Source organism: Struthio camelus, chromosome 1 (genome assembly GCF_040807025.1).
Source record: "Struthio camelus isolate bStrCam1 chromosome 1, bStrCam1.hap1, whole genome shotgun sequence".
NCBI lineage: Eukaryota > Metazoa > Chordata > Aves > Struthioniformes > Struthionidae > Struthio > Struthio camelus.
In genome coordinates this window covers 216,976,135-217,003,310 of record NC_090942.1, presented here as the reverse complement: position 1 = coordinate 217,003,310, position 27,176 = coordinate 216,976,135, and the positions used below count along the sequence as shown (strand labels likewise).

At 37.8% G+C, this 27,176-nt stretch overlaps 1 protein-coding gene across 19 annotated transcripts in view; it reads left to right on the top strand.

Moving 5' to 3' along the window:
* Positions 1–27,176, top strand: part of DLG2 (discs large MAGUK scaffold protein 2) — a 1,033,288-nt gene that overhangs the window by 515,926 nt on the left and 490,186 nt on the right. The window contains exon 1 of one of the 19 annotated variants that reach the window (XM_068930600.1): positions 1,993–2,098. The exons of the other annotated variants lie outside the window; for them this stretch is intronic. Coding sequence (XP_068786701.1) covers positions 2,021–2,098 — 78 coding nt within the window. The 5' untranslated portion in view covers positions 1,993–2,020. Of the gene's footprint in view, positions 1–1,992; positions 2,099–27,176 lie in introns of those variants that run through there. 19 annotated transcript variants of the gene reach the window in all.

Sequence of the window (27,176 nt, the reverse complement as noted above, 5' to 3'; positions counted from 1 at the left end):
CCCTGGTTTCTTCTTAAAATTTTCGGGGAAGCTTTCCTTATCCTCCTCTCTTCCCTCCCATATAGGGCACAGGCGCTGACTGGCCTGAGTGTATTAAAGGTTTTACCCCTTAGCAAATCCATTATCTTACCATCAGCTTAGCTCTCAGAGAGCTGGAATGGTGTTATGGATAGATAGCTCTCCTACAGCAACCATATTCCAGATAAGACAAGGTTTTACTCTGTCTTGAGGATCTGCAACTTTATAACTACCAGGATTAGCTAAATGTCTGAACTGGAAGTAGTTAGAGACTATTCTCTTCCCAAAAATGTTACCACCTGCAAAATACGTGGCCAGAAGCTTTTAGATGGCCAACATATGCTTTGGAATTTCCTTGACAAAAAAATCACTATCTAAAAATTACCATTTAATTAATCAACTTTCCATGTTAAGATGTGTTGAAGAGGTTCTTTGAACTCTTTCTAATCTTAACAGGAGTAAGTAGTAAGTATATGCCTCCAGGCTCAAATCTTGGGCAATGCCATCCAGCTCCAGCAGCTTGGATGGCTTGTGTAAGCTTTTAGTGGAAGAGGAACATGTTCCCTTCTGAGTTCCTACAGCCTAGAGAGAATAGTTTCAGCCATTCTCTGAAAATCTTTGGGCAGAAAAAATAGCTTCCTTGGCCCCGGGAGCCTTATACTAGACTGCTGTGACTGTATTTCCTTTGCTGTGCCTCTATTCCTTTTTATTTGCTCTTTACTACAGAAAAGCTGAGCAAAAAATTGCTCCTCCATGCGCACTTCACAAGTGCTGCCCTGCACCGAGAGCAGCGCTGCTTCTCCTTCGTGATGGCGTTTCCACAGTCCTGGGTGGGAGGGTAAGGGGCAGGATTTGTCCTTTAGCGCTGACTACTGTCAAAAGCAAAACCCAGCGCTAAAGCCTGTAAGTTTACAGCTTCAATACTGCCTCTGGCTGGGAGGAACATCTGGTTAGTCATAAGTCAGGAGCCCGAAAGGGTATGTTTCTGCTTGCTGTTCAGTAGAGATTATAACTGGGGAGAGGTGCAAGGGTTAAAGCTGAGGTATGTGGCCAAAGGAGACCGGGAGATTGCTGTTTCACTGCAAAAATAGGCATTCATAAGCATTTCTCAACTCCTAATGTAAAATAACTTGCAATTAAAGGAAGAAGAACAAGCAAGCTTAGCTAAGGCAGAACTTGAAGATTAATTTGAAAGCAAACAAACAAAAAAAACAGTTTTCTATTTCCCAGAACTAGTATAAAAGAAAAGCAGAAATCCTTAAATGAGTCTTCAGTCCTCTAGAAAAGCATGTATGACATCAGCGAGTAAACTGAATGGCTATGATGTCTTTCAGTTGCAAACTGAAACTAGGTAGCAAAAATACGTCCCTGAATATATCCCAGACCACTTGAACAAAGTAAAACCCTTCTCCCATTCACTGTTTAATTGTACTGGGTCGTATAAAACACCTGTTCCTTCACCTGAACAGTTAATGTCCGTGTCTATTTTTGGCACCTCGGTACCCCTTGCTTCTCCTGCAGTGCTGTGCATCTCCCGTTCGAACTGCTGCTGCTTTCTGTTGCATGCCAGCAAATCGAGGAGAACCAAGGAGTTAAATTTCAGCACACGCGAAGAGGAGGTGAGCTGTCTGCTACAGTAGTTTACTGCAGCTTCCTTTCACGCTGACACATATGTAGTTTGTGGTGACAGTGCTAAAGAACTGCAGACAGGCACTTAGCAGACTGAATGTGAGCTGGATGCAAAGATGCCTCACCCTGGACTTCCTGCTGGCAGTATGTAAATACACCTGCAGACTGGCCACATTGGGTTTCTCTCTCTTTTTTTTTTTTTTTTTTTTCCCGAGAAGACAGCATGAGAGGACCTGACAAAGCAACAGCCTAGTTGAGAGAGACCCTAACCTTAGATCTGTATCTCAGTACTGGTGGAAGTTTTTTTATTATTATTATTATTTTTTTTTTTTTTTTGCGCTGCATATTCAGCCTGAAATCTTCTCTCACTACAATGTTTGCCTCTATTTGGTATGCCAAGAAGCTGGGACGCAGGTTTGTGCATAACGCCAGGAAAGCAAAATCAGAGAAGGTACGTTCCTAGTGGGAATATAAAGCCTTATGTCTCATCTAAGCTGCCTGCTGGCATGCTGTTCTCTATCTGGTTAGTGTTTTTTAATACCTTGAAAAATGACCCATTGCTATTCATGATTTCATGCAAGAATCCTTGACTTCTTTGCTTGTTAGTTATTAAATGCTCAGGAGATGGTCCATTCGAAAGTCTTTATTTATTTACTGCAAAATAAACAGCTGTGCATCTGGTATTTTGTGCACCGGGAGCACTCCAGTGAACTTGTTGCTGTGCTGCATTATTTTTATTAGCACAACATTAGGGTCTTAAACAACCATTGACTCTCTGTTGCTCGTATATTTTTTTTTCCGGTGTGCGACCAATGAGAATGTAACAGCATGTTAAGCATTTATAACAGTTGGGAAATTTGCTTCATGATACTTGTTGAAAAACTGTTGCAGCACAGATCCCTTTTATTTAGAAAGACATAGGTATGCAAAAATGGCCAGGGCTATCTTTCAGTATTTTTCTTCTCATAGTATTTAACTATGTTTAACCAGCTCTTTTCTAGAGTCCTTATAAGAAAGATACTTCTACCATCTTTCCCCATAAGCAGAACTTAAATTGTTCTAGAATTTACAGTTATGGTGTTTGTGGGATATTAGGGTAATTGCCTTTTGTGTTAATTATAAAAAGCCTTTAGTTAGACCCGCAGTGCATTTTTTGTCTTAAATTAACAGACAAGCCATTTTCAAAATGGGACTAATTCCTCTTTTGTAAAGCTGAGCATTAGGTTTAGGGGGGGAAAAAAACTTAAATGTAATGTGATAAAGTTAACGTAATGTTATAAAGTTACCTCATTAGTCTGATAATGATGGCTTTTCCTTTCTGGCTTTGATGTAGTTAAAGAATTTTATAAATGGGTTGCTTTATTATTTCTTTGATATATCTTACGCTATGTAATGCAGCCATCAATCCAGTATGAAATTATTCATTGCCTGAATTCATCTGTAGCTGGAGAGGCTCTTTACCTAGAGAAAATGATTAACAAAATTATATTATATTTATGGTTGGGGGAGGGGAGAGTGGACAGATTTGCTTTTTCTGCACAGGATTCGCAGTAGTTAAAAAGGTGCTGTACTGTGATTTTTGAAATGCAAACCTCTGAGCCCTCAGGAAATTATCCAAATCATAGTGATTTATATTTTCAACACCATATGTATGGGAGAAATCAGGAATGCACTTGGCTATACGTGGAGCTGTCAAACTTTTTTTTTGGGGGGGGCGAGGGGGGAGGAGGATGTTAATCATATTTCAGCAAAGAGGACATCATATAAACTCTCATGCTGTTTGTTGTGTTGCTATGGGAGGAAAAAAAGTTGCGGACTGGATGTGCTCGGGCCTGAGGGGCTCCCTCCAGAGGAGCGTTTTCCTTCAGCCTTCCTCTGAGATGAGAGAGGCGGGATGAGTGGACTCGTCCAACTCCCGACACAGCGGACTCATTCGGCAGCTTGAAGAACAGATTTAGCATCTGTTGTTTAATGTGTGTATGCCTATAGATTATTGCAATAAACTCGGGAAATTTCATAAATGCCAGAGTATTCAATAGGAAATGTAATCTAGTAACATAGGTTAAAAGGATACTTCAAAAAAATGTAGCTCTCTTTCTGTTCCCCTTGTTTGTATATATTTCTGTATAAATCTGTGTTTTACTACTTATTCAACTGTACGGGACTTTCCGAATGACAGAGACACAACTCAGGTCAGTACTATTGAGGCTTGAAAACCATACGTCATAATTTTTCGAAAAATGCTTTTCTGAACATTCGTGCTCCAGTGGCAGGAAATCCCATTCCTAGCAGGGTGTTTAAATTTCTCTCATAAGTACCATTGATGATTGGAAGCTGATCAGCACTGACATCTTCAGTACAATTCCTTGGCAACAAGAGAACATTGATAAGAAAACATGTCTGTCAACAAGTAAATTAAAAATAACATTTTTTTTCAAAAGCTCGGCTTTTTCATTCTGTTTTTGTATTTTTTTTCTATAATGGCTGAGTAATCAAATTATTAGGTAGTTTTACCTTACATATTTAATCTGGAAGAATAAGTAGCATTTTCTCTGTGTGCATGATTTGCATTAAACATTGTTTTCTTAATGTGCTTTTGGAGGTAATAATACACAGCAATAATCTGTAATGGCCTATGTGTGCAGAAAGCGTTTCTTGCAGTTAAAATTTGGATAGCAGGGATCCGAAGGGCATGGCACCAGAATCTGTGTTATACTTAGCTTCTTTGGACCAGAACAAGTTAGGAATTTTTCAAAGGAGTTTTTGTAAGAAATGGAAATTTTGCAGGGGCTTATTTGCTTCCTTAGGAACAGGATGAAAGTTAGAGGGGGAAGAAGACCTAAGTAGGGGGATAGCTTGGACTCATGAGTACACGCTCACATATGCACAGACTGACAAAACGTGAGCGATTTGGATCCGAGCTGGGCTGAGAAAGGATTTGAACCGATTTTGTCCCAGGTGACTGCTTAGGGAAGAGGTGCCCAGAGAGGCTGTGGAGTCTTCAGCCTTGCAGATATTCAAAACCTGGGCAACCTGCTCTAGGTGACCCTGCCTGAGCAGGGGAGTTGGAGCAGGTGATCTGCAGAGGTCTCTGCCAACCCCAACTATTGTGCCATTCTGTGAAATGGAGCTTCTGAGGTGTAAAACAGAGCTCGTAGTGCCAGAGGGCGCATGCAACGGTGGGAGAGGGGAGGATGGTTACAGCAGTCCTTTACGGGAAGACAAGAACATGACAGCATGGGGCCGCTGTGCTTGTACTCCATACCCGGATGAGGAGCTGTGCGGCTGCGTGGGGAAGCCCAAACTGCTTGGCCCAGAGGATCTTCAGAGCTCCTCATCTTTTCCTAACTCAGGTTGCCCAGAGAGGTAGTGGAGTCTCCTTCCCTGGAGATATTCAAAACCCATCTGGATGTGATCCTGGGCAATATGCTCTAGGTGACCCTGCTTGAGCAGGGAGGTTGGACTAGATGATCTCCAGAGGTCCCTTCCAACCTCAACCATTCTGTGATTCTGTAACTCAGGATTCCCTTCCTTGTATCTCCCTGCTCCTCACGTCCCCATAATGCAAAGAATCACAAGATCCTCCAGGCTCACAGTTCCCACATATTTGGAGTTGCCACCCCTTAATTTTTGAGCCATGAGCCAGATTTTTGGCTAGATGAGTAAGTACCTCCCCCAGGGCACTGTCTCATGGACTCCTCCATAAAATTTAAGGGTCTCCTGGTAGATTTTAAGTTTTTGAAACCTAGACATGAGCTCTTAGGTTCAAAATTTTGTCTAGAGAGAAGATATCTGAAAATAACTGGATAAATAGCAGGCCTAAGTGTCCTAACCGTGATGATAATAGTTTTTCTGAGCTAGGTGGTGTGTGCCAGCATTGTTATTCCAGTCTGTTTCTCAGAAAATTTGAAAAGTCTTTTTTTTTTTAATTAAAAAGTAGAAGAAACTATTTTGAAAAACCTCAACATTTTGGAAAGTTGAACTCTTTTTTTTCCAACCAGTCCTGCTTAGAGGTTCATATCTTTGTAAGTAAAATGGGATATTGCCTATTAATTGCTCTTAATGTTCTGGTTTTGCCATGGAAAAGTCAAGCATGTCAAAGTTCCTTATACTTTATTGTATCATGAACTCTTTAGGGTAGATCATAAACTCTTTCAGGCATATATTGCAGTTATTGTAGAAGCATCTTCTACCTCAATGTTATTGTCTTGGCGTGATTGCTAGTGTTACTCTTGCCCTCAAGTAGTGAGATATTTAGTGTGCAGGGAATGCTGCCAGTAATATTGCCTAAAAACAACTGAATTATTCTCAAGGCAGCCGCTGGTCTTACCTGTGTTATTAAAGTTATTAAAATGCTTTGAGATTGTCAGATGAAAGGATTATTCTTATGTGCGTAAGTGTGATCGTTCGAACATCGGAACAAGAATAACTTAAAGCAAAGATTGATGTCTCGAGTTTTTCTCATTAAACTACAATCAAGCAGAAATCAAGAGATGTTAACTGCATGCGGTTATGCTATAAAAATAAGTACTCCAAATGATTAGAAGCTGTACAGAAAAGTAACTGAGCAATTAATCATGTTGATCTGAGAGGGTTAGCTAAAGCACTGTGAAAGAGCTTCTGATAATGCTTCGCTATATTGATAGAATTTGGGTTTCAAGGTTTGGTATGAAAAGTGAGGAAAGGTTTGCCAAAATCTCCCTATCATTGAATTTCAACAGGGAAGGTGAACATTAGTTTTGCTGCTTGTTCAGACTTGGAACATGTTTGAACCATTAGACCCAAAATATAAACACCATTAGAACTGGTCATGTTATCAGGTTTTTACATCTGAAGAGAAAAAATCACTTGAAAAGAAGAAACTTTTTGGCAGCAAAACAGCAATTAATGTATAAAGCGTATAAATGAGAGCTGTCTTTTATCATTATTTTGGAGAATAAAATTTCTAGAAGAAATCTTCTTCTAACCTTCAGATACTAAAGTGCTCTGGCAGAGTTAGTAGTTCTAAGAACTGATCTCCGATATTGGAAAATACAGAGTTGTATCCCAGAAGGGGGGTTTATAATTGCAAAAAAACCCCAATCCTTATACAGTGTGTGTGTGTGCGCACATATAAATAATGATACAAATAGCGTCAAGTTTCTGGGCTGCCAACTGTAAATAAAAATAAAGATTGCCCATAAGCAGCTCACTCATAAACTGAACAGTCTCAATTTAAGTGAACAGTTTTAAGAGTAACATAGTCCAGGCTGGGTAAGTAGAAGGCAGTCCAGGAGATGTTTTTTTCATTGCGGGGACTTTGTATTAGAGTCTTTTTGGGAAAACTGAGTATCCTTAGTAGATTGGTAGCCTACATAGAAATAGTTGCAAAAAGGGAAGGAAATTTACCTTCAAGGGTTAACAAAACTAGGATGATTAATCAAAAAAAAAAAATTGTCAGTAAATGCAGCCATATTTGGTCATTGTTCTGGCAATAGCGACAATTAACTCTTCAAGTCAAGATGACACTTACTATCCAGATTCTTCTCATATCCGTATTTTAATGTAGCTAATTGCAGAGTAAGCTGACTTAGGCTATGTATTCTTGTTAAGCTTTTTTTTTTTGTTTACAAGTAGCTGTCCAGCAAGCTAATTTGAAAGAGAAATAAGAAGTTAATTCGAATCACTATTTAATTGCAAAGAATATAAACTCTTGGTTTCAACATTTGCATGTATACCTTGGTAACTTGGATTTCCTAGTAAGTGCTCTTTTTCAAACCAGCACTCATCACATTATCTTCATTCCTCTATGGCTGCAATGGGGTGATAAAATTCTCAGATCTAGTTATTGTCTTGGCTACAGGTAAAATGATTGCTTCGTTAAGGGACATCTCATGTAGCTGCCACAAGCAGTAAGAGCAGGTGGACAGTTTTACTTCTGTTTGGGTAAAAGAGGGCCCATGTTGATCAGACTTGATAAAAGGACGGAAGTGTATCAGTTATAGAACCACCTATTAGAATAGATAGGACAGTTATCTCATACCCCGTGAGGAATCTTTTAAATTGTACTTTCAGTGCTCCATTTGGCAGATTTAGGGAGAGATCTAATCTTTTTACATATAACTGTGCGGAGAAAAAAAATACAAGTGTTCCTGTATCCCGTGTTGTTTGTGCTTTCGCTTTAGCACAGTTGGCATTCTAAGGCATTTTCTCGTATTGTGATTTAATCCAGAAATACATAGCTACTCAACTTTTTTTTTTCTTTTCCTTATTTGCAGTTGGTTATGATCCCATGTGTGCCATGATTAATACATAACAGTAGGGATAAGCTGCTTAAGTGGAGATTTATTATGCTTATAACTCACCTCCACCTGACAGTCATCATCATTGTCATAAATAAATTCAACAAATCCTGCAAAAATGCAAGAGGTGTTTTTTAGATAGATACTGATGAATAATAAACTGGTGAAGTTAATCCTTTGCAAGCCTTTCCCGTAAATTAATCTTTTTCTTTCTTTTGCATCTATGAGGGATTTTCCTGCTGTTTTGCTAGCCCATTTCACCTGCAGGGGCCCAGCACCATCCATAGCAACTAACGAACAGTAGAGAGGGACTCATTTAAATTGATCTTTGCTTATTAAAGAAATATTTCCTAATCAACAAAAGGTGACCTCATCACAGACAGAAGAAAAGCTCTCTCTTGTACACTGACTTAATCCAGGAGGACCCTAAATCAGTCTAAGCTGTCTGCCATACATTCGTGATACCTCTTCTCTCCTCCACACGTTATCAACCTGTCGTACAGGCTGCTGTTTTAGCACAGATTGGCCTGCAAGGTGCAACAAGGTCTTAAATTCATAATCTGTGGACCTCTACTGTATGTCACTGACAAAAAAATTTTCCCTTGCTGATTTAGCCGGTGTGGTGATTCCCCCTACAAGAACTGAAGTAACTTTTCCAGTTAAATTTCGTTTCGTTTGTTTAAAATCAAAACGAAGAACAGGAAGACATTTGGAAAACAGCCACTACACCAATGATTGCATTAATTGCCACTCTGAGTGCTCATACTGGGATGCAATTGGAATCAGGTTGGACTTGCTTCTAAAGAATAACTAGTTTTATTATCAGCAGCTACAAACTACCATCTTTTTTCAAGGGGGAAAAAAAATCTCATGTTCTCTTTCCTCTTTGCATAAATAGCATAACTAATAACATAAAGTAACTAATTTTCATAAATAATTCCATAGGTAGACTTAATTGTTGCTTGTAAAACAAATAAAAAATAAAAAAGTAGCATCTACTGTATCTGTAACTTTTAGTTGGATTTTTCCATTCTTGATCTACAGCGTATATCATAATCTGTTGAATCCTAGTGTGTGGCATTGTGAACATAATATTTAATTCATAAGGTGTTCATTATTTTATTGAAATTGTTTTATTTCTTTGCATTTTTATGCAGTGTTCAAGTACATTATGATAATAGCTTATGTGATGTGCAAGTATGATTTTTTCTTTTGGCATTACTTGCTTCTCCGTCTTGCATATGCAATGCAAAACAGCACATAATAAAATACTTGTTTGATTTGCAATCTGAACTGCATTTGGCATCACTCACTATGTTTGCAAATACAGATCAGTTTGAAACGCTGACAAGAAACAGTCTGTCCTTTGGCATCAAAGTCTCTGGAGAAAACAGAGATGAGAATTTTCTCGTTATGTTCTAAGGTAAATATATAAAATCAGACTATAGATTTTTAATGCACTGTTTTAGAATATTAAGGCTAGTACATGTGTAACTTGTTCCCACATGAAGGCACCCTGTGAAAGAGGTGTGTGTGCAAACAGCTTTACTAAAATTTGGAATTGTTGTCATGTAACGTGGCTCTCAAGGCACTTTTATTTTAAAGGAGGTCCTTCTGATCCTTATGGTGCATCTGCAGTCAGGCAAAACACTTTCTCTGCCATACACTAATTAAAAAGTTGATATCTGTTAGGAAAAAATAAAGTGAAGAATATGTGGTTATGGCTTTAAGATCGGCAATTTGAGACAATCGAAGGATTAGCTAGTACATGCAATATGATGGTGGTTTTTACCACCAGGAAGGAGGCCCAAATGTCATATGAAGCATTCGCAAACTGTTCTGAAGACTGAAACTCTCTTTAGCTCAGAAAAACAGCAAACAAGGTTTCCAGGGTTTTTTTTTTTAACTCCTTTCATTTTTCACATTCCAGGTCCGTTCTGAAATGACAGCCTTTAGATGCAGAGAAAGTGTTTGAAGCTGCACTGCTTGCACAATTCATAGCTCTTTTGAGACAACCAGTGATGATAGCAGTACTACGCAGAGTGACTCATCGTGTTCAGCTATCCTGTTAGTTAATCACTTTAATTAATCTTAGCCAGTATTAATGAGTCTGAGGCTATCACGCACCTTTCATGAAGCCTGGCAGTGCAATAACTGTCATTATTAAACTGGAATTGAATTTAAATAGCAAACTTGGGATGAAAACTCAGTGTTGCAGTCCTGGCTAGGATTGTTCCGATTTACTTCAGTCCGTCTTCCATTAAGTCCTTCTTCCATATTTCACGCAGCAGTGCTTAAACTGAGTATGGATTGATTAACACCAGTGATCTCACGCACCCTACTCTTAAAAAGTTTGCCTGAGGAGTCATTACCTTGAAAGACAAGGTCATATCATTAGGATAACAAATTAGAGGCTGATGTGTAACGAAAGGCCTACTAACAAATGAATACATCTTTACTCTGTTTAGAGTCTTGAAGAGCTGTTCATTAAATCTGTGTGATATTCTTTAGCCTTGAGCACTAAGGAAAATGTGAAGGCCAGAAAGTGTGTCCTCTTATAATCGATATTTTATTGTTGCTGTTCTATGAAAATACGTTGTAGTAAACATCAATTGTATCAGCTTTCACCCAATATCTAAGGCAGTGGATTATGTTTTACTCATTTTCCAAATATGATGATGTTTTCCAGTTAGCTGACAAGCTGCATGTCCATAGTTTTGGTTTTCTTAGCTGATATTATGGATTTCAAGTGAATTCTTCATGGTAAGATTGAACTGCATCTTTATGAAGTAGCAAAAGGTCAGTAAATTCTAAATTATTAACCAAAATAGCTGAACAGGTAGCTATTTGCCGTTTTGGAATAGCTGTTCAGGATTAAGTGACGGCGGTCCTGCTTGCTATCCTTTTGGTGGGGAGGTCTGTGTTTATAGGCTATTCATTATTTTGCTAGGTATAACGTGCTAACAAATAAACCTTCCTCTTGAAATACGCTGTTTTAACTTCTCCTGGCCTACCTTCCCTTCCGGTCTCCATTCGTCATTATCTTCTTTACTTGTGAAGGTGAGAAAGTTCCTGCCTTCCTCTTTTGAGAGCCTTATTGTTGTAGCCAGTGAGACAGTACGAAGGAAAAGGTTAAAAAAGATAAGAACTTCTCATTTGTCAATCACGCTAGCTATTTAGCAACTTCTGACAAATTCAGCTAAATTTATTGACCTAAGAGTGCCTGTTTGAATGCTCAGCTTAGACAGACGGGTTGCCTACTGTGGTTTGCCATTCAGGTGGAACAGTGGGAAGAATACGTCCTTGTTGAGACAGCTTTGCAAACCGGCTACGTGCAACTTCCCAAGCTGCCTGTGAGCCGCATGTTTTAACCTAAATCTGGAAGCAAAAATGCATTAAAAAATTGTACCGGGGGGGGAAATTAAAAAATTTCACAAAAAATTGTGAAATAGACACTTTCAAACTTTGATCTTGAATCTAAAAAGAATTTCATATATGCACTCAAGAAAGACACTAGTTAAAACGTTATTATTCTAATTAAAGATGGTATTGTGAGAGAGGAAGACATGTTGAACTGCAAGTACAGAACATAATTTGATTAAAGAATATAAAGTTGTTTTTGTCTTGAACTTTCATTTATTTCAATTGGTGTGCAAAGCATGTTATCTTTTTGATTAACTTAAAATACCATTTTAAACTTAGTTCTGCTCCCTGCAGTACTTTTTACAGAAATATCAGTAAATACACTGGATAGCGAAGTACATGGTTCTGTGCTTAACTGGCAAACAGGAGTGTGTTTTCTGCTATTTGCTTTAGAAATTTACCATTGCCGCACACAGTACAGTTCAGACTTTTATCATTAAAAAAGGATATTTAATTTCTACAGAGCACCTTCAGCTTTGCTACACTTTGTAATTAAATATTTAATCGAGTAGTAAATTAGGCATGTCGTGATCTCTGCAAAGTGGCTCTCCGTTTACTGCTGCATAAATGTTTTACAAGCTGCTGTATTGTTTCTAGTAAATTAATAATGAAGATTTAGATTTTAACTGATTAATAATCTGATTTAGTATTTAGGAGGAATCTAATTTAGGATTGGAAATAAAATTGAAGTAAACATCTTTGGCAGTGATCCCAATTCTCTGACAAAGTCACCAAGTGATAAGGAAAAAAGGAATCAGGATAAAAGAAGTTAAAAGTTCGGAAATGTTAGGATAGGAAGTTTTGCTATGTCAAAACTGAAGACGCTTTTTTAACTGCGGTATACTTTCATGATATGACAGCAGAAATTAAGTGTATTGCTAGTGTAATTTTTGTACAGCAAATTGCCAGGAATCTGCAAGATTATGTATGAATTAGAAGAGGAAAAGTCTTAATAATTATATTAAAGATAGCTTTTTGTAGAGACTTCCATCACATAAAATGATTTAAGATTTTTTTCAGCTTTAAGTAAGTTTAAGTATGCATTCTGTTGTCTCTGCTGCTATTGATGCACTTAAAGAGGATTAGCCAGGATATACAGGCAAACACCTTTCCCTGTTTATAGGTGCCGTTGATTAGAGTGTACTTGCATTACAGTCCAGAATTGTGGCATATAGATGTATCTGGGCAAGTTATAAAATAGCTGTGTTGGTTTTGTTTGTTTTTTAGTACCAACAACAAGGCAGCTTCTGCCAGAGACAAGTGCAGCAACAAAGTCTCAGACCCTAGGTTAATTTTTCTGATGGAAAATCTGGGTTGGGTTCCAGGCTACTAATGCAGTGGTGCTTTTTACCTAAACTACCTGCTTGAAAGCAAGCTCATGGAGGCATTCCAGAAATATCTTGATGCTCTCTAGAATATTATATTTACCTTTGGTGGTCATAGAACAATAATAACAAAAAGTACTTTGGGAAGGGTAGAATGTAAAATCGTCTAAATAAATCACTGTGAGGAGGGATGGAAAAAGTTCCACTCATTGAAATGAAGGGTGGGAATAGCAGTGCTCGTACAATTAGATATTGAGAAAATAGCTGATAGGAATGAACAGACTGATGAAAACTTTGACTGAGTTCCAAAAAGTGGTTAGGTCAATGTCAAAAGAAGGTACAGTGTGTAGAGGAAGGAAAATAAACCATCAGAAAGAGCTAATAAGGAGAGATGGGGTCCACTTTGCTCTTGAGGAGAAACACCTTCGACCTGAGGTCTTAACGGTTGGGCTTGGATAGTTATGGGATCTGGGAGCCCCATGTTTGTTGCCTTTGCTGGTGCTGCTTGGGACGGATAGCTCTGTCTGTATTGTATTCGGCAATATCTTCAATACATGAAGCTCTGACTTGTAGTAACTGTCACTAAAGTCAGCTTTTCATAGATTCAGCTGATGGCCTTCTGATATTGAGATGAAATTTTTCACCAAATACAATTGGCTGGGACCATGGACGTTTTCCTCATCTGTAATACTCTACCATTTTAATTCCATACCTTTTCAGGGCCTTTTGCGTCAGTAGTCCTTTTTTTGCTTTAGGAAAGAGAAGTCTAGTCCAAGAACTTAAATATTTAGGTTTAATTTGAGGTGCGTATGTGAAACACTATGCTCTGTGTTTTAAAGGAGGGCCCTAGGTTGAGCTAATAGTCCTTTTTGGCCTTTCTTTCAATGAGGTCTAATTTAAAGTCAAGAGTTGGCGCTGTCACAAATGTTCTGGTAAGAATGACTTGAGTGGTAATACCACAGTTTATGAAGGATCAGAACCTGTCCCCCTGTTCTTCTCTGTAGGAATAGGTCATATTTGTTAAGTGGAGAGAAGATTATTTTAATTGACATAATTAACTTTTCTTCTGATTATCTTAGGCTTGAAAATGTGTTTTACTCTTTCTCAATTACAGCTTTTTCTCTGATAGAGCTAAGCATGCTGTGTGTAATAATGAAGGTGGTTTTGGAAGGACTTAATGTATATAATTGGAAACTAAGATGAGGTAGTCTTCTATCAGCAGGAGGGTAGGAAAACTGGGATGTATAATTGAAGTACAGTGTAATGGGATTACGTACAATTTTTAAACATGGCTTTCATTAAGGAAAATAATAAGCATATTTATTAAACATAGTCTCTGCTTGGGACAATATTTGTTATTAGGAAAAAGCTTTTGTAATTAAGCTTGGGTATAAAAATGTGTTGAACATACTATATCAGTTTCTGGAAAATGCTTTTGTGCATAAAATGTTACTAAAATAAAAAGAGCTTTCACAGCAGAGGCAGCTAGGCAGATATTGGTATTGCTCACACCTAACTTTCATTGTAAATTTTTCCGTGTGCTTTCAATTTAGTCAAGGTCAAAACGGAAGAGAATTCATATTCAAATAAACTTAACATGTGTCTTTATAAAAGTTTTTAATGATTCTACTATTTTTCATGCTTTTACTTAATGGAAATAAAGGCTAGATTTTTCTCTAAAGAATATTTTCTAGCTGAAGTTATAGCAGTATAATGTGATAGGAATTATGGGTGGGTGTCTATGAGCCAAATTATGCAGGAGGTCAGATAAAATTCTCGTAGGAGTTCTTTCTGTCCTTAAATGTACATCTGTGAAAATTTCCATAATAGTAGAAGGTATTTTCAAGCTGTTTAGAGTACTTTAAATGTGATTTCTACGTTGGTGCTGGCTTATAATATGGTGGTCCCTCTGGATGTTCTTTTATTTCTTTTCATTATCACTTTCGAGGTTTTCTGTCCAGAAAAGCACTAAATTAAAGTGTGTAGCTGCTTTCCTTAATCAAAGCTTGCGCTAAAAAGAACTGCCTTCAGTGACAAGCAGCTGATAGTTCTGCTGTAGCAATGCCTGGAATATATTATTCATTGAGTCATAAGGTGTATCTTTACCTAAAGTTATATGTGAATTGAGATTTGTTTATTCTGTGAGGATAAATGTTAGATTAATAGTTTCTTCTGTCATACCATGCATACTTTAAAATGCTCTTTCTCCTTGTGCAAACAAAGAGGACTAACAAGAATATGTTAGTTTACGCTAAGGTTAACTGGATAATGAAGTGCTAAGGTTGTGCTACCTAAGAGAAAAAGGTCAGAAAGTTAAGAGATACTACTGTTGCCATATCATGCTTTTTCCTTTGAACAAGGCAAATGCAAGCAAGAGGGGACAAAAAAGAAAACACAGAATCACATGTGACTGAGGTTGAAAGGACCCGTGGAGATCATATAGTTCAACTCCCCTGCTCGAAGCAGGCTGAACTAGAGTAGATTGCTCAGGACCATGTCCAGCCATGTTTTGAGTATGTCCAAGGCTGCAGACTCCAAAATCTTTCTCAGCAACCTGTTTGATTATTTGACCACCCTACCAGTAAAAATATTTTCTTTTGTTTAAATGAAATTTCCTGTATTTCAGTTTGTGTTCTTTTCCTCTTGTCCTTTCATTGAGCACCTCTGAGAAGACTCTGTCTCTCTTCCTTCACCAAGGTTAAGTCTACAGTTTCTACACCATAAAATAAGTATATGTTACTTTTGCTCAGGTTACAAACAACCTTCCACCTTATAAATCTAAGGGGACTTATTTGGTCTCTTCTCCCTTCTCCGCTTAAACTTTATCGTGCATTTCTGTCCTACCTTGAAGATTTCCAGTTTCCTTTAGTGACTGTCTGCCTTTGCTGCCTCTATGGTTTGCTCATGCTCCAATGTCCTTTTTCCCTCTTTTCTGTAAGTGATAGTAATATATCTTCAGTCTAAGAGGTGAAGAAGGCATTGAGTACCTCAAACTTTTCCGTGTCCTTTGTCAGCAGGTTCCCTGCCCCGATCAGAAGCAGGCCCAGATTTTCCCTAGTCTTCCTTTTGCAGCTGATACATCTGTAGAAACCCTTGCTGTTGCCCTTCATGTCCCTCATCAGATTGAACTCCAGATGGACTTTGGCTTTTCTAACCCCATCGCTGCACTCAGACAGCGTCTCTATATTCCTCCCAGGTTTTCTGTCCCTGCTTCCACCTCTTGTATGCTTTTTTATATTGACTTTTGTCGGGAGCTCCTTGCTCATCCATGCAGGCCTCCTGCCACTCTTGCTTTACTTCTTGCTTGTCAAGATGGATTGTTCTGGAGCTTGGTGGAGGTGACCCTTGAAAATCAACCAGGTCTCCTGGATCCTTCTTCTTTCCAGGACTGTATCCCATGGGATTCTTCCAAGCAGATCCCTGAAAAAAATAGCCATAGGTTTGGCTTGTGTGTGGTGCTCGTATTCCTGTACTTTATTGCTAGAAGAAATTCAGGTCCAGTCTCCAGTATCATCTGCTACACCAGGAACTGACAAAATGATGCCAACTCACATGAATCTGTACAAGTAGTTCTTGAGAGAAAGTATAAAAATGGAAAATCCTATCTTGGAAACTACATAAAAATGTCAACCTTTAATCACAGATCTACCTGGCTTCTCAGCTTCTCTGTTTTTTCCTTTGATTTTTCTTTTTCTTTTTCTTTTCTTTTTTTTCCCCCATCCTCACTGGGAGGGATTATTATGATTATTTCTTGTGCAAAGGAAAATTCCCTGGAAGCAGAAGGTGAAGAATTCCAAAGAAAATATCATGTCAATTGTATGTTAAAAAAAAAAAAAAAGGCAAGAGATGAGCAAGAAACACGGAAGCACAGGATCTGGGAGATGAGGCAGAACACTAACTCAGTTTTAACTCTTTCAGCTGCATTTGCCTCAGGATAGTCTCTTTACGAAGACCTCTCATGAAGAGCCTTGCCTTTATACCTGTCTATTTGCAAATTCACAGCAGTTTGCAAGAACTAGCAACATCATTTTCCCCTCTCTTTTCCCAAGTTGGGGGTTGTTTAATATTTTCCATCCTGGCTTTCAGCCCTGATGCAAGTTCTCCATTATCCTGTTCTTCTTGCTTAGTGACATTCCCACGCATCGCTTAAACCTTTCTTTTATTCTTCAGAGATTCTCCTTCCTTTCATTATCCTCGCATATATTTGGCAGGTAAGACCATGTACTGATACATTCCTGTTTTAACCAGAGCCCACTGAAGTAAGTTCAGACCCTGTTACTCACAACAGTGTGAGGGAGCTTTTTCCTCCTTCGAAGAGTGTGATATTTGAGCCTGCAACTTAAGAAGAAAAATGTTATCTTGAATATAGATGCTATATGAAAATATGCATGAATTGTCAATTCTCTATTTCTTTTTCAGGAGATGGATTAAAACCAGCAAATCCACAGCTGTGGAAGTTGTGGTTAGTGTTAATGATGCTGGGCTGCAACACTTAATGGGGGCAATAGTTCCATATTTATCTTTTTTTTCTGTTCCAGTCAAGATGATAAAAGAACAACAATTAGATCCAGCATCTCAGAAGACAGACAGACCACGAGGCTGCTTTGCAGTGGCCATAGCTTGTTCACCCAGTCCCTCCCTCCTCCCATCCATTTCTGCTAATGAAAGCCTCCATTCTGACTTGTCATTGGCCCTGATTAAAATATCTACTACACACGTGTGTGTGCAGACATATACAGATTTGATAGTATTTTTTCATTAATTAATCAGTTAGCCCAATTTCTTAGATTACGACTTTATCAGGAACATTAGAGACCACTTATTACACTTATTTTTCTTGTCTCCACCTTGAATACATGATTTCATATAACAGGCTGAGCTTGGACATGTTGTAGTGCCATTTCCAAATGGGTTGCTGAGTCTGAAGAGTTTGAATGGGTGGTGTGCAGGAAGATGATATGTTATAGTAGTCAGCGAGAAAATCCACACACATGAGAGATTTCAGAAAAAAGTGATTTTTGCCAATGTTAAAGAGGATGAAGAGCTGGAATTGAATGAAAAGCTAACAGAAGAGGAGAGAAGAGAACACAGAATCAAACTATTGCTACTTGATTGCTTATTTTGATATGGAGTTTGGTTTTTAAATTTTTCTTCTTCAGGATAAGAGGGCAGTACGTTCAAGGATGTAAAGTATAACTGCTGATTGGCCGGACAGTCTCCTCTGGTTTGGAACAAGTGTGCCTAGGCAGTGGAAGGCAGGTTGCACAGTGAAATGCTTTACTTACAGGAAATATTTCTGGCTCCCATAAGAGCTGAATTAAAATGACTAAAGCGAAAGCCAAGAGTTAGGAACAGAAGTATTGAGTTCAGCTTTGGATTCATGCCGGCTAAATGCAATTAAATAGATTAGGAACTAAGAAGAAGATGCACGAAGTTGGCTATGGATGCCAACAGAAAGAACAGGAAAGGGCAAAAATAGTCAGAGGTAATTATACAGAAAAGAAGGAAAAAGGACATTGGAGCATGAGCAAACCATAGAGGCAGCAAAGGCAGACAGTCACTAAAGGAAACTGGAAGTCTGCAAGGTAGGACAGAAATGCACGATAAAGTTTAAGCGGAGAAGGGAGAAGAGACCAAATAAGTCCCCTTAGATTTATAAGGTGGAAGGTTGTTTGTAACCTGAGCAAAAGTAAGATCAGCAAAAAGAAGGGGTCAGATTTCCAGCCCCAGGAGAGCCAAGAGGAACATGTCAGGTAGGAAACTAAGATGCCTTGAATGCACAGCATGGTGCAGGGTTTTGGACTCACCGTATATAACTTCACATAAAGCGGTTCCCAAACCTTTTCTTTAAATGTCTTCTTCTTTTTTTCAGATTATGGCAATAGTATAGCATTTTCACTACTCATAAATAACTGTTTTCCCAAACTCTTAGAGTTTCTCCAAAGGAGAGCTTGTAGTCCTAAGGAGACAAATGTGTATTTTAGTATAAGTAATGATAGCTAATTTTTGTGAGTTATGGATAACAAAATACATAATTAAATAGCAATTCATCATATATCACTGAATCCCCAGTGAGTAAAAGATAATTTGCAATAGTTATGAGTTTCTTGATTGTTCCCCTTTCCCCTTGATTTTCTGAGTAGATTTCTCAAGTGCTTTGGACTAGTTTTAGTCATCATTTAGCGGAACAAGCGTCGTAGAGACGCTAAGTGATCTTGCTATGAACCCAGCATATGAGCCTTGAGCTGAGCCTGTGCTAAAAGTTGCACCCAGTTTACCAAAATGTACATAGGTAACTATTCATTTAGGCTAGGCTATCAAAGGACACACCAGGCCACTGCAGGTATATACCTGTGCGTGTACTGTTGACAATAGGAAGGATCTATTGTCAACAAATAGTACCAGTAACAAATAGTTCCATACCCTGATGTGCCAGTATCCTCAGTGAACCACTTTTCCGTTAGAAAATATCTCCTTGTAATGGTTTGTTTGTTTGTTTGTTTGTTTTTAACATTCCAAAATCAATTTGTTCGGGCTACTGCTCTGTTTTTGGAACCAATGTGCATGACATCATGCTGTAATTTCTGTGAGCATCTGTCTGCAAATCACGAAGCTGTTTTTTATTTCGTCCTAGAACAAAAATACATTTTTTCAAAAGTGTATTTTGACAAATGAAATTGCTCTTGAGCCAGCTATTGAGAAGCAGGAGATCATGTAAGCAACCTATCGTCTAGCGAGGTTTGTTTGTTAATTATCCATCTCCACCTATGAGAGTGGCTGAGCGCTGCAAACTTATGCTGGTCTGTACGTGGAGTCAGCTGATGAGGAAGAATGAGTTTGTTCAAATCTGGTGTGCTGCTAGCCCAAGACGCTTAGGGTCCGATGTTGCCTGCTTGTTGACAACACTTCCTCTTCTGTGCCCCGCATAAGAAGTAAGAAGTTATTTCAAAATGAAAAGCTTTCACAGCTAAAGAATATTTAGTTCTGTCTGTATTCTAGAAGTCAAAGTCTGGGGAGTTTCGTTACGGTTTAGTTGTGTTCCAGAACAGCTAAAACATGTTTCTGAAATGTTTGTGTTATCCAGAACAGTGTTTATGTTGACTGCCTATGGACGATTTTTGCAGACTAATTTAGCACCATTCAACAACGGTTGGATCATCCTACCCAGTCACCAAATTCTGATCTTATGGTACTGAACAATTACACGTTCTTAAAAATCTTCCAGTAACTTCAGGCAATAGCTTTAAAATTCAGTAAAAATAGTGAGTGTCCACTTTTTACGATATTCATCCTGAAACACGGAAGTATCGACTTTTCAGAAAGTCTCTGATGTCTTTTGCAAGACATTTTACGTTGCAAAAATGGGAGCCAAAAGGCTTGATCTCTGTCACAATCGGGCAGGGGAAGTGAGGCTTACCCGTCATCTCTGCTGTGTATGAAAGGGAAGCAGGCTGCGTGATTTTTTTTTGAGCTCATGTATGTTGATGCCCTGCATTATAAACAATGTTTGGACCACCTTTTTCTAGTACTGCTCTGTGAGCCTGTGCACCTTGCTGCATTTTATTTCTTTCTGATAGTTTCCACCTCTCTTCCATCACATTGCCTATAAATTTTTCAGTGAATTATCAGAAAGGCTTACTGACGCTGTCGCAGGCTTCCTGTGCATTTTGTCCTGCCAGTCAATCCAGATTCTTTATCAGCTCTTAAAACCAGGTTGCATATTCTAGGTAGAAGGGATTTAGTTTTTTCAGGTAATAGAAGGATCTTCCTGGAGTCTTGGAACACACTGAAAAATAGCAGAGCAGGAATATAGCAGTCTTCCTGTGATTAAAGAAGATTCAGTAAGGAAGATTTGGCATCAAGCTGTTTTTTGTAATTGCTTAGAAGCTGTGACATTATCACCAGTACCAAATCATAAGTGCATACATTAATATACTTATACAGTTAAGTTGTGAGCAAAAGCCAAGTTACTTTTTATTGATGTTATAGTACTTCAAACACAGGAAAAAAGGAAAATTGGTATGCATTACCATTGGATGGCTCTCCTCAATGTGTGTGCATATTTTTCTTAAATTAATGTGCACAGGTAAAAATAAATCCGTGACTTAATCTAAAAATGGAAAATGGAACGATGAGCTCGTACCGTCACTCTATAAATCTTTCTTTTCTTTGTCTTCGCAGAAGAGTTAATAGGTGATCAGTCAGTCGTTTAGGATGTTTTCTGTCCTATGAACAAGTTGAATATCTTATCTTAAATGATCCAAATTGCACATAAATATTTTACTGTTTTTTTTTTAAGAAGAGCTTTTGAAATATAACATTTATCACATCCTGGTAACAAGAACTTGGATAAATGGGACTCTGAATAAATCTTAATAAAATATCTAAAATAATTTGATATAGTATTACTATTTATTAGTCAAATATTATTACATCAATTGGAAACAAGAAAACTCATTTAGACTCTATTCAAATAATGTATAGAGACAAATATTCAAATCCCAGTCGTCTTCTTTTTCTTTCAAGTGTTTTGTTAGATCTAATTTCTCTGTGAAGACTCCATTAAAAAAAATCCACTTAGTATGAGGCTCATTCACCACAATGAGTAAAAAGTGTTTTTGAGTAAAAAATAAAAAATATTGCAGTGAATGTAAGCTGGGAAATATTATACTACATACAGATGTAGCTATGACATGGCAAACCCCAATGGGTGCTAAAAAATCTAACCTTACATCTCGTAGGAGGATAAAAACATAAGGATGTGTGACAATATTAGTCATACTAAATAATTATGATGCAGAAGAATTCCTGTACCATCTGTATATCCAAAAATTTGCAAGATACACATTTGTGTGCATGTGTGTATGATTTTTGGAAGGGAACATAAGAAGCTCAAATCTGTATTTGCAACCTTGAAGTACACTGGAGAAGCAATCAGTGAGGTTGGACATCTTTATTTTGTTCCAACCTCCTCTCCAGGTTCTCCTCTTCCATCTCCTCTTACACCTTCAATTTGCAATTTACTCTGTAAACTCTTATAAGATGAAAATTATCTTTGAGACATGATGCTACTGGAGAGAGTCCAGTGGAGGGCTACAAAAATGATGAGGGGACTGGAGCATCCCTCCTCTGAAGAAAGGCTGAGAGAGCTGGGCCTGTTGAGCCTGGAGAAGAGAAGACTGAGAGGGGATCTGGCACATTCAGGTGTGATTCATATTTTAGGTACTCCCGATTGCTTTCCGGAATGACTTTATTCACCATATGGGGAGACAAAGTCAACTAGGCTCCTAACTTAAGCAAATAAAATTAGCTGAAAGCTGTCCAGGTCCTACTGCTCACATCTATTTCTCTTTCTCTTCTTTTACCTCCCCTCCCTCACAAGGATGAGGCTGTCAAAGGCAACATGGTGCTCTTCTGCAGCGTATGGCATTAAACCTGTTGTGCAAACCACCACCTTTCAGGAAGGTTTCCTCTCTGAAACCTTGCATGAAATCACGTAGGACTTGAAATGTCTGAATGACTGTTCCTAGCATATGTATGGTAGTAGATCTTTGCAGTTAATAATGGGAACAATTTAATGTGCTATGGTTTTCCTGCGGAACAAACCTTTTATCAGTGGTTTTCTCACTGCCTTTTCCAAGTTTCCTAAAATTATGCAGGGAAAACTCAGCAACTAGTTGACAGAAAGTCAAAATCTCAGCAGAAGATATGTTAACTCTGGTAGAAAGTGAAGATGGGTGCTTTGAATATGATACTGCATTTCCTAGAATGTCCACAGTACATGAATTCAAAAACATTTATATTTTGAATTTCAAATTGAATAAGGTCATAAACCTCAGCTACTGCATTCAGCACTTCTTCAGCGGTTCAGAAATAGGAATCCTAATTAATAGTGATCTAGGTGTCTGCATTCGATGCAAAATTTATTTCACATCTTAGCCTGCTATATATGACTGAACTATTGATTTTGATTGTATCTGTCAGAATTTAGCTGCTCATTCTCGTGTGTGATCTACCTACTTATGCTAATCATTTGTAGGCAGGCACATGCCTCTTGTTTCCTGTGTAGGTAATACACTGCACTTCCCTGGAGACCTTCTATGCATATCACAAGAGCCAGTGCAAATTGCGGTCTTGATAATTCCAAAACAAGTGATTAATATTAATTCCTATACTCTACTTGTGTCAAAGGTTTTGGAATCAGCATTTTTTTGTTTGTCTTAGGAGAGCATGAAATAGGAATCCAGAGTCTGGGCTGCCTATGTAGCAGTCTACTTTATGTCAGAGGCTGCTGTTTTTCAACTTGCCTGCATAATAAAAATGAATACATCAACAGTGTTTTTTCCCCTGTCTTGTTTTACACTCAACAGTTTTCCCCCATCTTTGTTCCTTTAATTAAAAAAAAGTGATATTTCATAATTACCAGAGATAAATTATGATAGGTGTTAGAGAATTTTTTTGAACTATGACTGGCAATCAGCAAAAATATGTTCATGACTGTATCTTGATATGAAACCTTAAGATGTGCCAAGACCTTTTCAGTCCTCCTCTCCTTTTTTTGTGTGTGTCTTACTTCCTTTTCCCTTATTTGGAAATTTCAGCAGCATGTATGAGATGAAAAAAAAATATAACACTTGGTACTTGATAATAAAAGGTTTATACTGTTGCAGAAGCTTTTCAAGGGCATTCTAATTACAACAAAGACAACTATCTTTACTAAAAATAATACCTTGAACTGTTCCAGTAAAAAATTACATTATCTTTACTAAATGACCAGTCTGAAGACTTCTTGAGCAACACAAAAGCAGTATTAAAATTAAAATTTATTGTGATAATGATAAAAAATAGAAGATAATACTCTCATTTCAAAAATGGGTAATGTACAGTTTTTGGCTTGCCTATGGCTTATCTTGTAAGCTCAGTCTAAACAGTAGAGCCAACATATCTGAAGCACTGGGATTTCATCCAGTGAGGAGACTTTTGACTTTTTTAACTTTCATAATATTGCTGTTTCCTCCTTTCTAGTGATTTTTTTAAAGTGAATTTAGTACTCTAGAATTCCTTTTTCTTTTTATAAACTTCTGAAATATGTACTAAAGCAGTTTTATATCAATTTATGACTACTTTTATGTTTTAAGATCTGGAAATAGCAGTGCTTCAGACTTTTCTTAGTTCTTCCATACTTAAATGTGATTGTCCAGGTGATCTTCACTGGTGTGGAATTTTTAGGTACATTTCTGCTTCTATGAAATGGTAGTTCTTAGTAACTAATTTGAGAGGAAAAAAAAAAGAGGATATGAGTAATTTCCTTTGTCTTGTGTGCATAAAGCTACTTGTGATTTTTGAGTTGGAAAACAGCAGTCTACCAAGCAGTTTGTTGTTGCGTAGAAACCTACTTCTTTATGCGTGCTGTTCTAGCACTCATTCACTTGCCTGGTGTATTAACTGATAATCTTTTTCTCATTCATCTTTGTTAAAAAGATCAAGTATTGTGATCAGGGAGTACTGTATACTTTTGATGGTTTCCATAATGTATCTGCTGTGTAGTATTTTGAGATACTTTGTAAGTTTGAATGACTGTATTTGAAAATATGTATATATTTAAGAAATAGAATGTGATCATGTAATTAAACATAATGCTCTCACGTGTAGGGAGGTTAAGTTAATATTAGATCCTGAATTTTTAAATGCTCAATATTGTATTATTAGTACAGCTATGCTACTGTAAAGTAACAACCTTTAATTCTCCTCTATCTCAGTTATAAATTAGTCCCCCTGCAAACCAGTTGCTGATTTCAGGTTCTCTGTATTGGTGATAGCTGGAGGTAGACACTGCTGACTTAAAGATTGCTAAGGCTTTCATGAGAATTGTGTGGGCATATAGAATGAAGATTAAACTTTTAGCATAAAGCTGGGCTTGTTAATAGATAAAGGAAACTTTTAGTGAATGGTAATAGAATAAAAATGGAAATTGCAAAGGGAGGATGAAGGCAAAATAAGGAGAAATGTAATTTTTGCTGTTTTTTTCCTAAAGTATAAACATACTAAATTATTAAGATTATAAAAAAGGAGGTAATATGTGAAATTATATCTCTGTATTCATTTAGTATAGTTGTGTGGAAGATATAAAAGCTGAAAGCAGGACCCATTAAAAACAGTACACTGAATATATGGGAATATTTGCTAATCTGTGGATTACTTTAGCTTACATTCTTTACTTCTCTTTCTACTAGCTATTTCCCACTGTTAGATAAAGAAAAAAAAACATTATAAAGGTTTTTATAGAGTACTTACATTACTGCGTCTAGGCAAACAGTTCCACTTTTTAGCGTTTAAAATAGATTCAGCCACCAGTCTATATTTTCAGGAAAAAAAAAAAAAAAGGATTATTCTTGCATAGCAGCTGCTTGTATTTAAGGCAATGAATATATGGTACATTGCTTAGGTAGTAAAACATCAGCTTGTTAACTGGGATATTCTGTAGTCTCTCCTGCCTTGTTGCCAGACTTCTTTGTCCCAGCTGTGGAGTTTGAAGGGAAAGTTTGAATACCACTGGGAACTCGGTGTCCTAATGACCTGGAGCAGGGCTGTATGGGGTCTGTAGGGCTCTGACGTGGCTTGGCACAGAGGAAGGGCACTGCCAGTGATCGCCTCTTCCACCACTGACGTTAGCGTTGCTGGTGCTGGCACCAGGCAAACACAGTTGCAGCCCCCTGTCTTGTGAAGTTCGTTTTGAGCACTGCTGTGTTGGAAATAACCTAGGAAGTTTCACTGTAATATTGCTGCCTTTTCCTCTTTCCTGATTTTCGTGTTCCTTTCCCTTTGAAGTGTCATCCAGAAGAAAGGCTGCGGTTCTGCAGTTTCTAAGTGGGGTTTCTAACTTCACTTGCCTTTTAAGTGTGATCCCTCTTACAGAGGGGAGATTGGTGTTGAGAGAAGTTCAGGGTGGAACTGATGTCCTGCAGCTAGGCAGCACCACAGAATCCCAGAATGGCTGGGGTTGGAAGGGACCTCTGGAGATCATCTAGTCCAACCCCTCTGCTCAAGCAGGATCACCACAGGAAACAGAATCCAAAACATGATTCTGTATCTTTTGTTTTCGCTAGCAAAGCAGAACCTAAGGAAGAAAGAAAAATACCTAGTTTATTGTCACATGAGAAAATATGACTTTTTGCTAGCTGGTGGGTCACCTAAACTAGTAGAGCTTTGCTTTATATCTGCTTAGTATGTACTCCTGTTGATTCATGATGACCTCTGGTTTTATAAAAGCTCCCCAAATCATTACGACGTACTCTGAGCAAGGCTAGTGGTGTTGGGGTTGTGAGTACATTTGCCATGATGTCCAGCCCTTTTGGCAGGAACAGGGAGAATGTTTCCCAAGTTGGTGCAACATCACGTTTTTGTGGTGTGGAAAATTACCTTCCTGATCATGTTTCTTGTTTGTTTGGTAGAGTTCTGTGTTGTCATCACGCTTTTTTCACTGAAAGACACCTTGGAATATTTTAAAATGTCATATTCTTTGACTGTCATCTTTGCTTGCTATCATGGTTAAGATTTCTGATAGGTTTTCATTGAATTTATAAGTAACACATGTATGCATGCATTAGCCTAGGTTTTAAATTGTGATTGTTTTTAAGGTGTTCTTGTTTACCTTTAATACATTCAGAATAAGTTTTGATATACTAAGATTTTTAAAAAAAGGTTTTTTTAAGGAGTTTAGGATTATTTTAGCAAATGGAAAACTTTATTTCCCTAATATATGACAAAATGCTATCTGATCTAGAACAGATTAACTTGGTTTTGGTGTTTATAAGAACTCAGGTAATCTCTATCCAGACTGACTCTGTAACTGCTTATTCCCAAATGTAGTTTTTGCTATTGAGAACAAGTCAAGAGGTAAACAATTTGCAGGATTGGCCCAAATGCTTCATATTAAATACAGAAGTCGAGCTGGAGCGGGAAACCAGTGAGGAGTGTGAACTGACCAGTGTTCCACAGTGAACGTGTGCGCCTAAGGAAAGAGAATTTTTCCTTTTTTGCTCATTTTCTGATCTCTTCCCAACAACCTGTAATACACAGCCGGCAAGGAAAAGCTAGCCTGATTTTGTTATCGTTTAGTGCTCATGGGATAAATTGTGGTTTTAAGGTTGGTAAGCAGGAAAAAATTGTCACTCATTTTTTATAATGTCTTGTATACTTTTGCATTAAATAACTTGCTTCCAAACAGAGAAATGAATTTCCATGCATTGAAATTCACATTATCATTCTTACAGTATGCACTGTCTCTAGATAGCTAGAAGGAAAAATGGGAAATTTTCTGATCAGATAACCTTGTTAAGAAAGTTTATGTCCATCTCAAGGCTTCCTTGCTACAAAATATTCCCACTTTGATTTTAGGGTTTTTTTTTTTATTCTGTTCTTGTTTGTATCTAAGGCTTTTTAGTAAGTGCTTACTAAAATAGCTTTATTAAAGTGATTTCACTGCTCCCTGGAGGCGGAA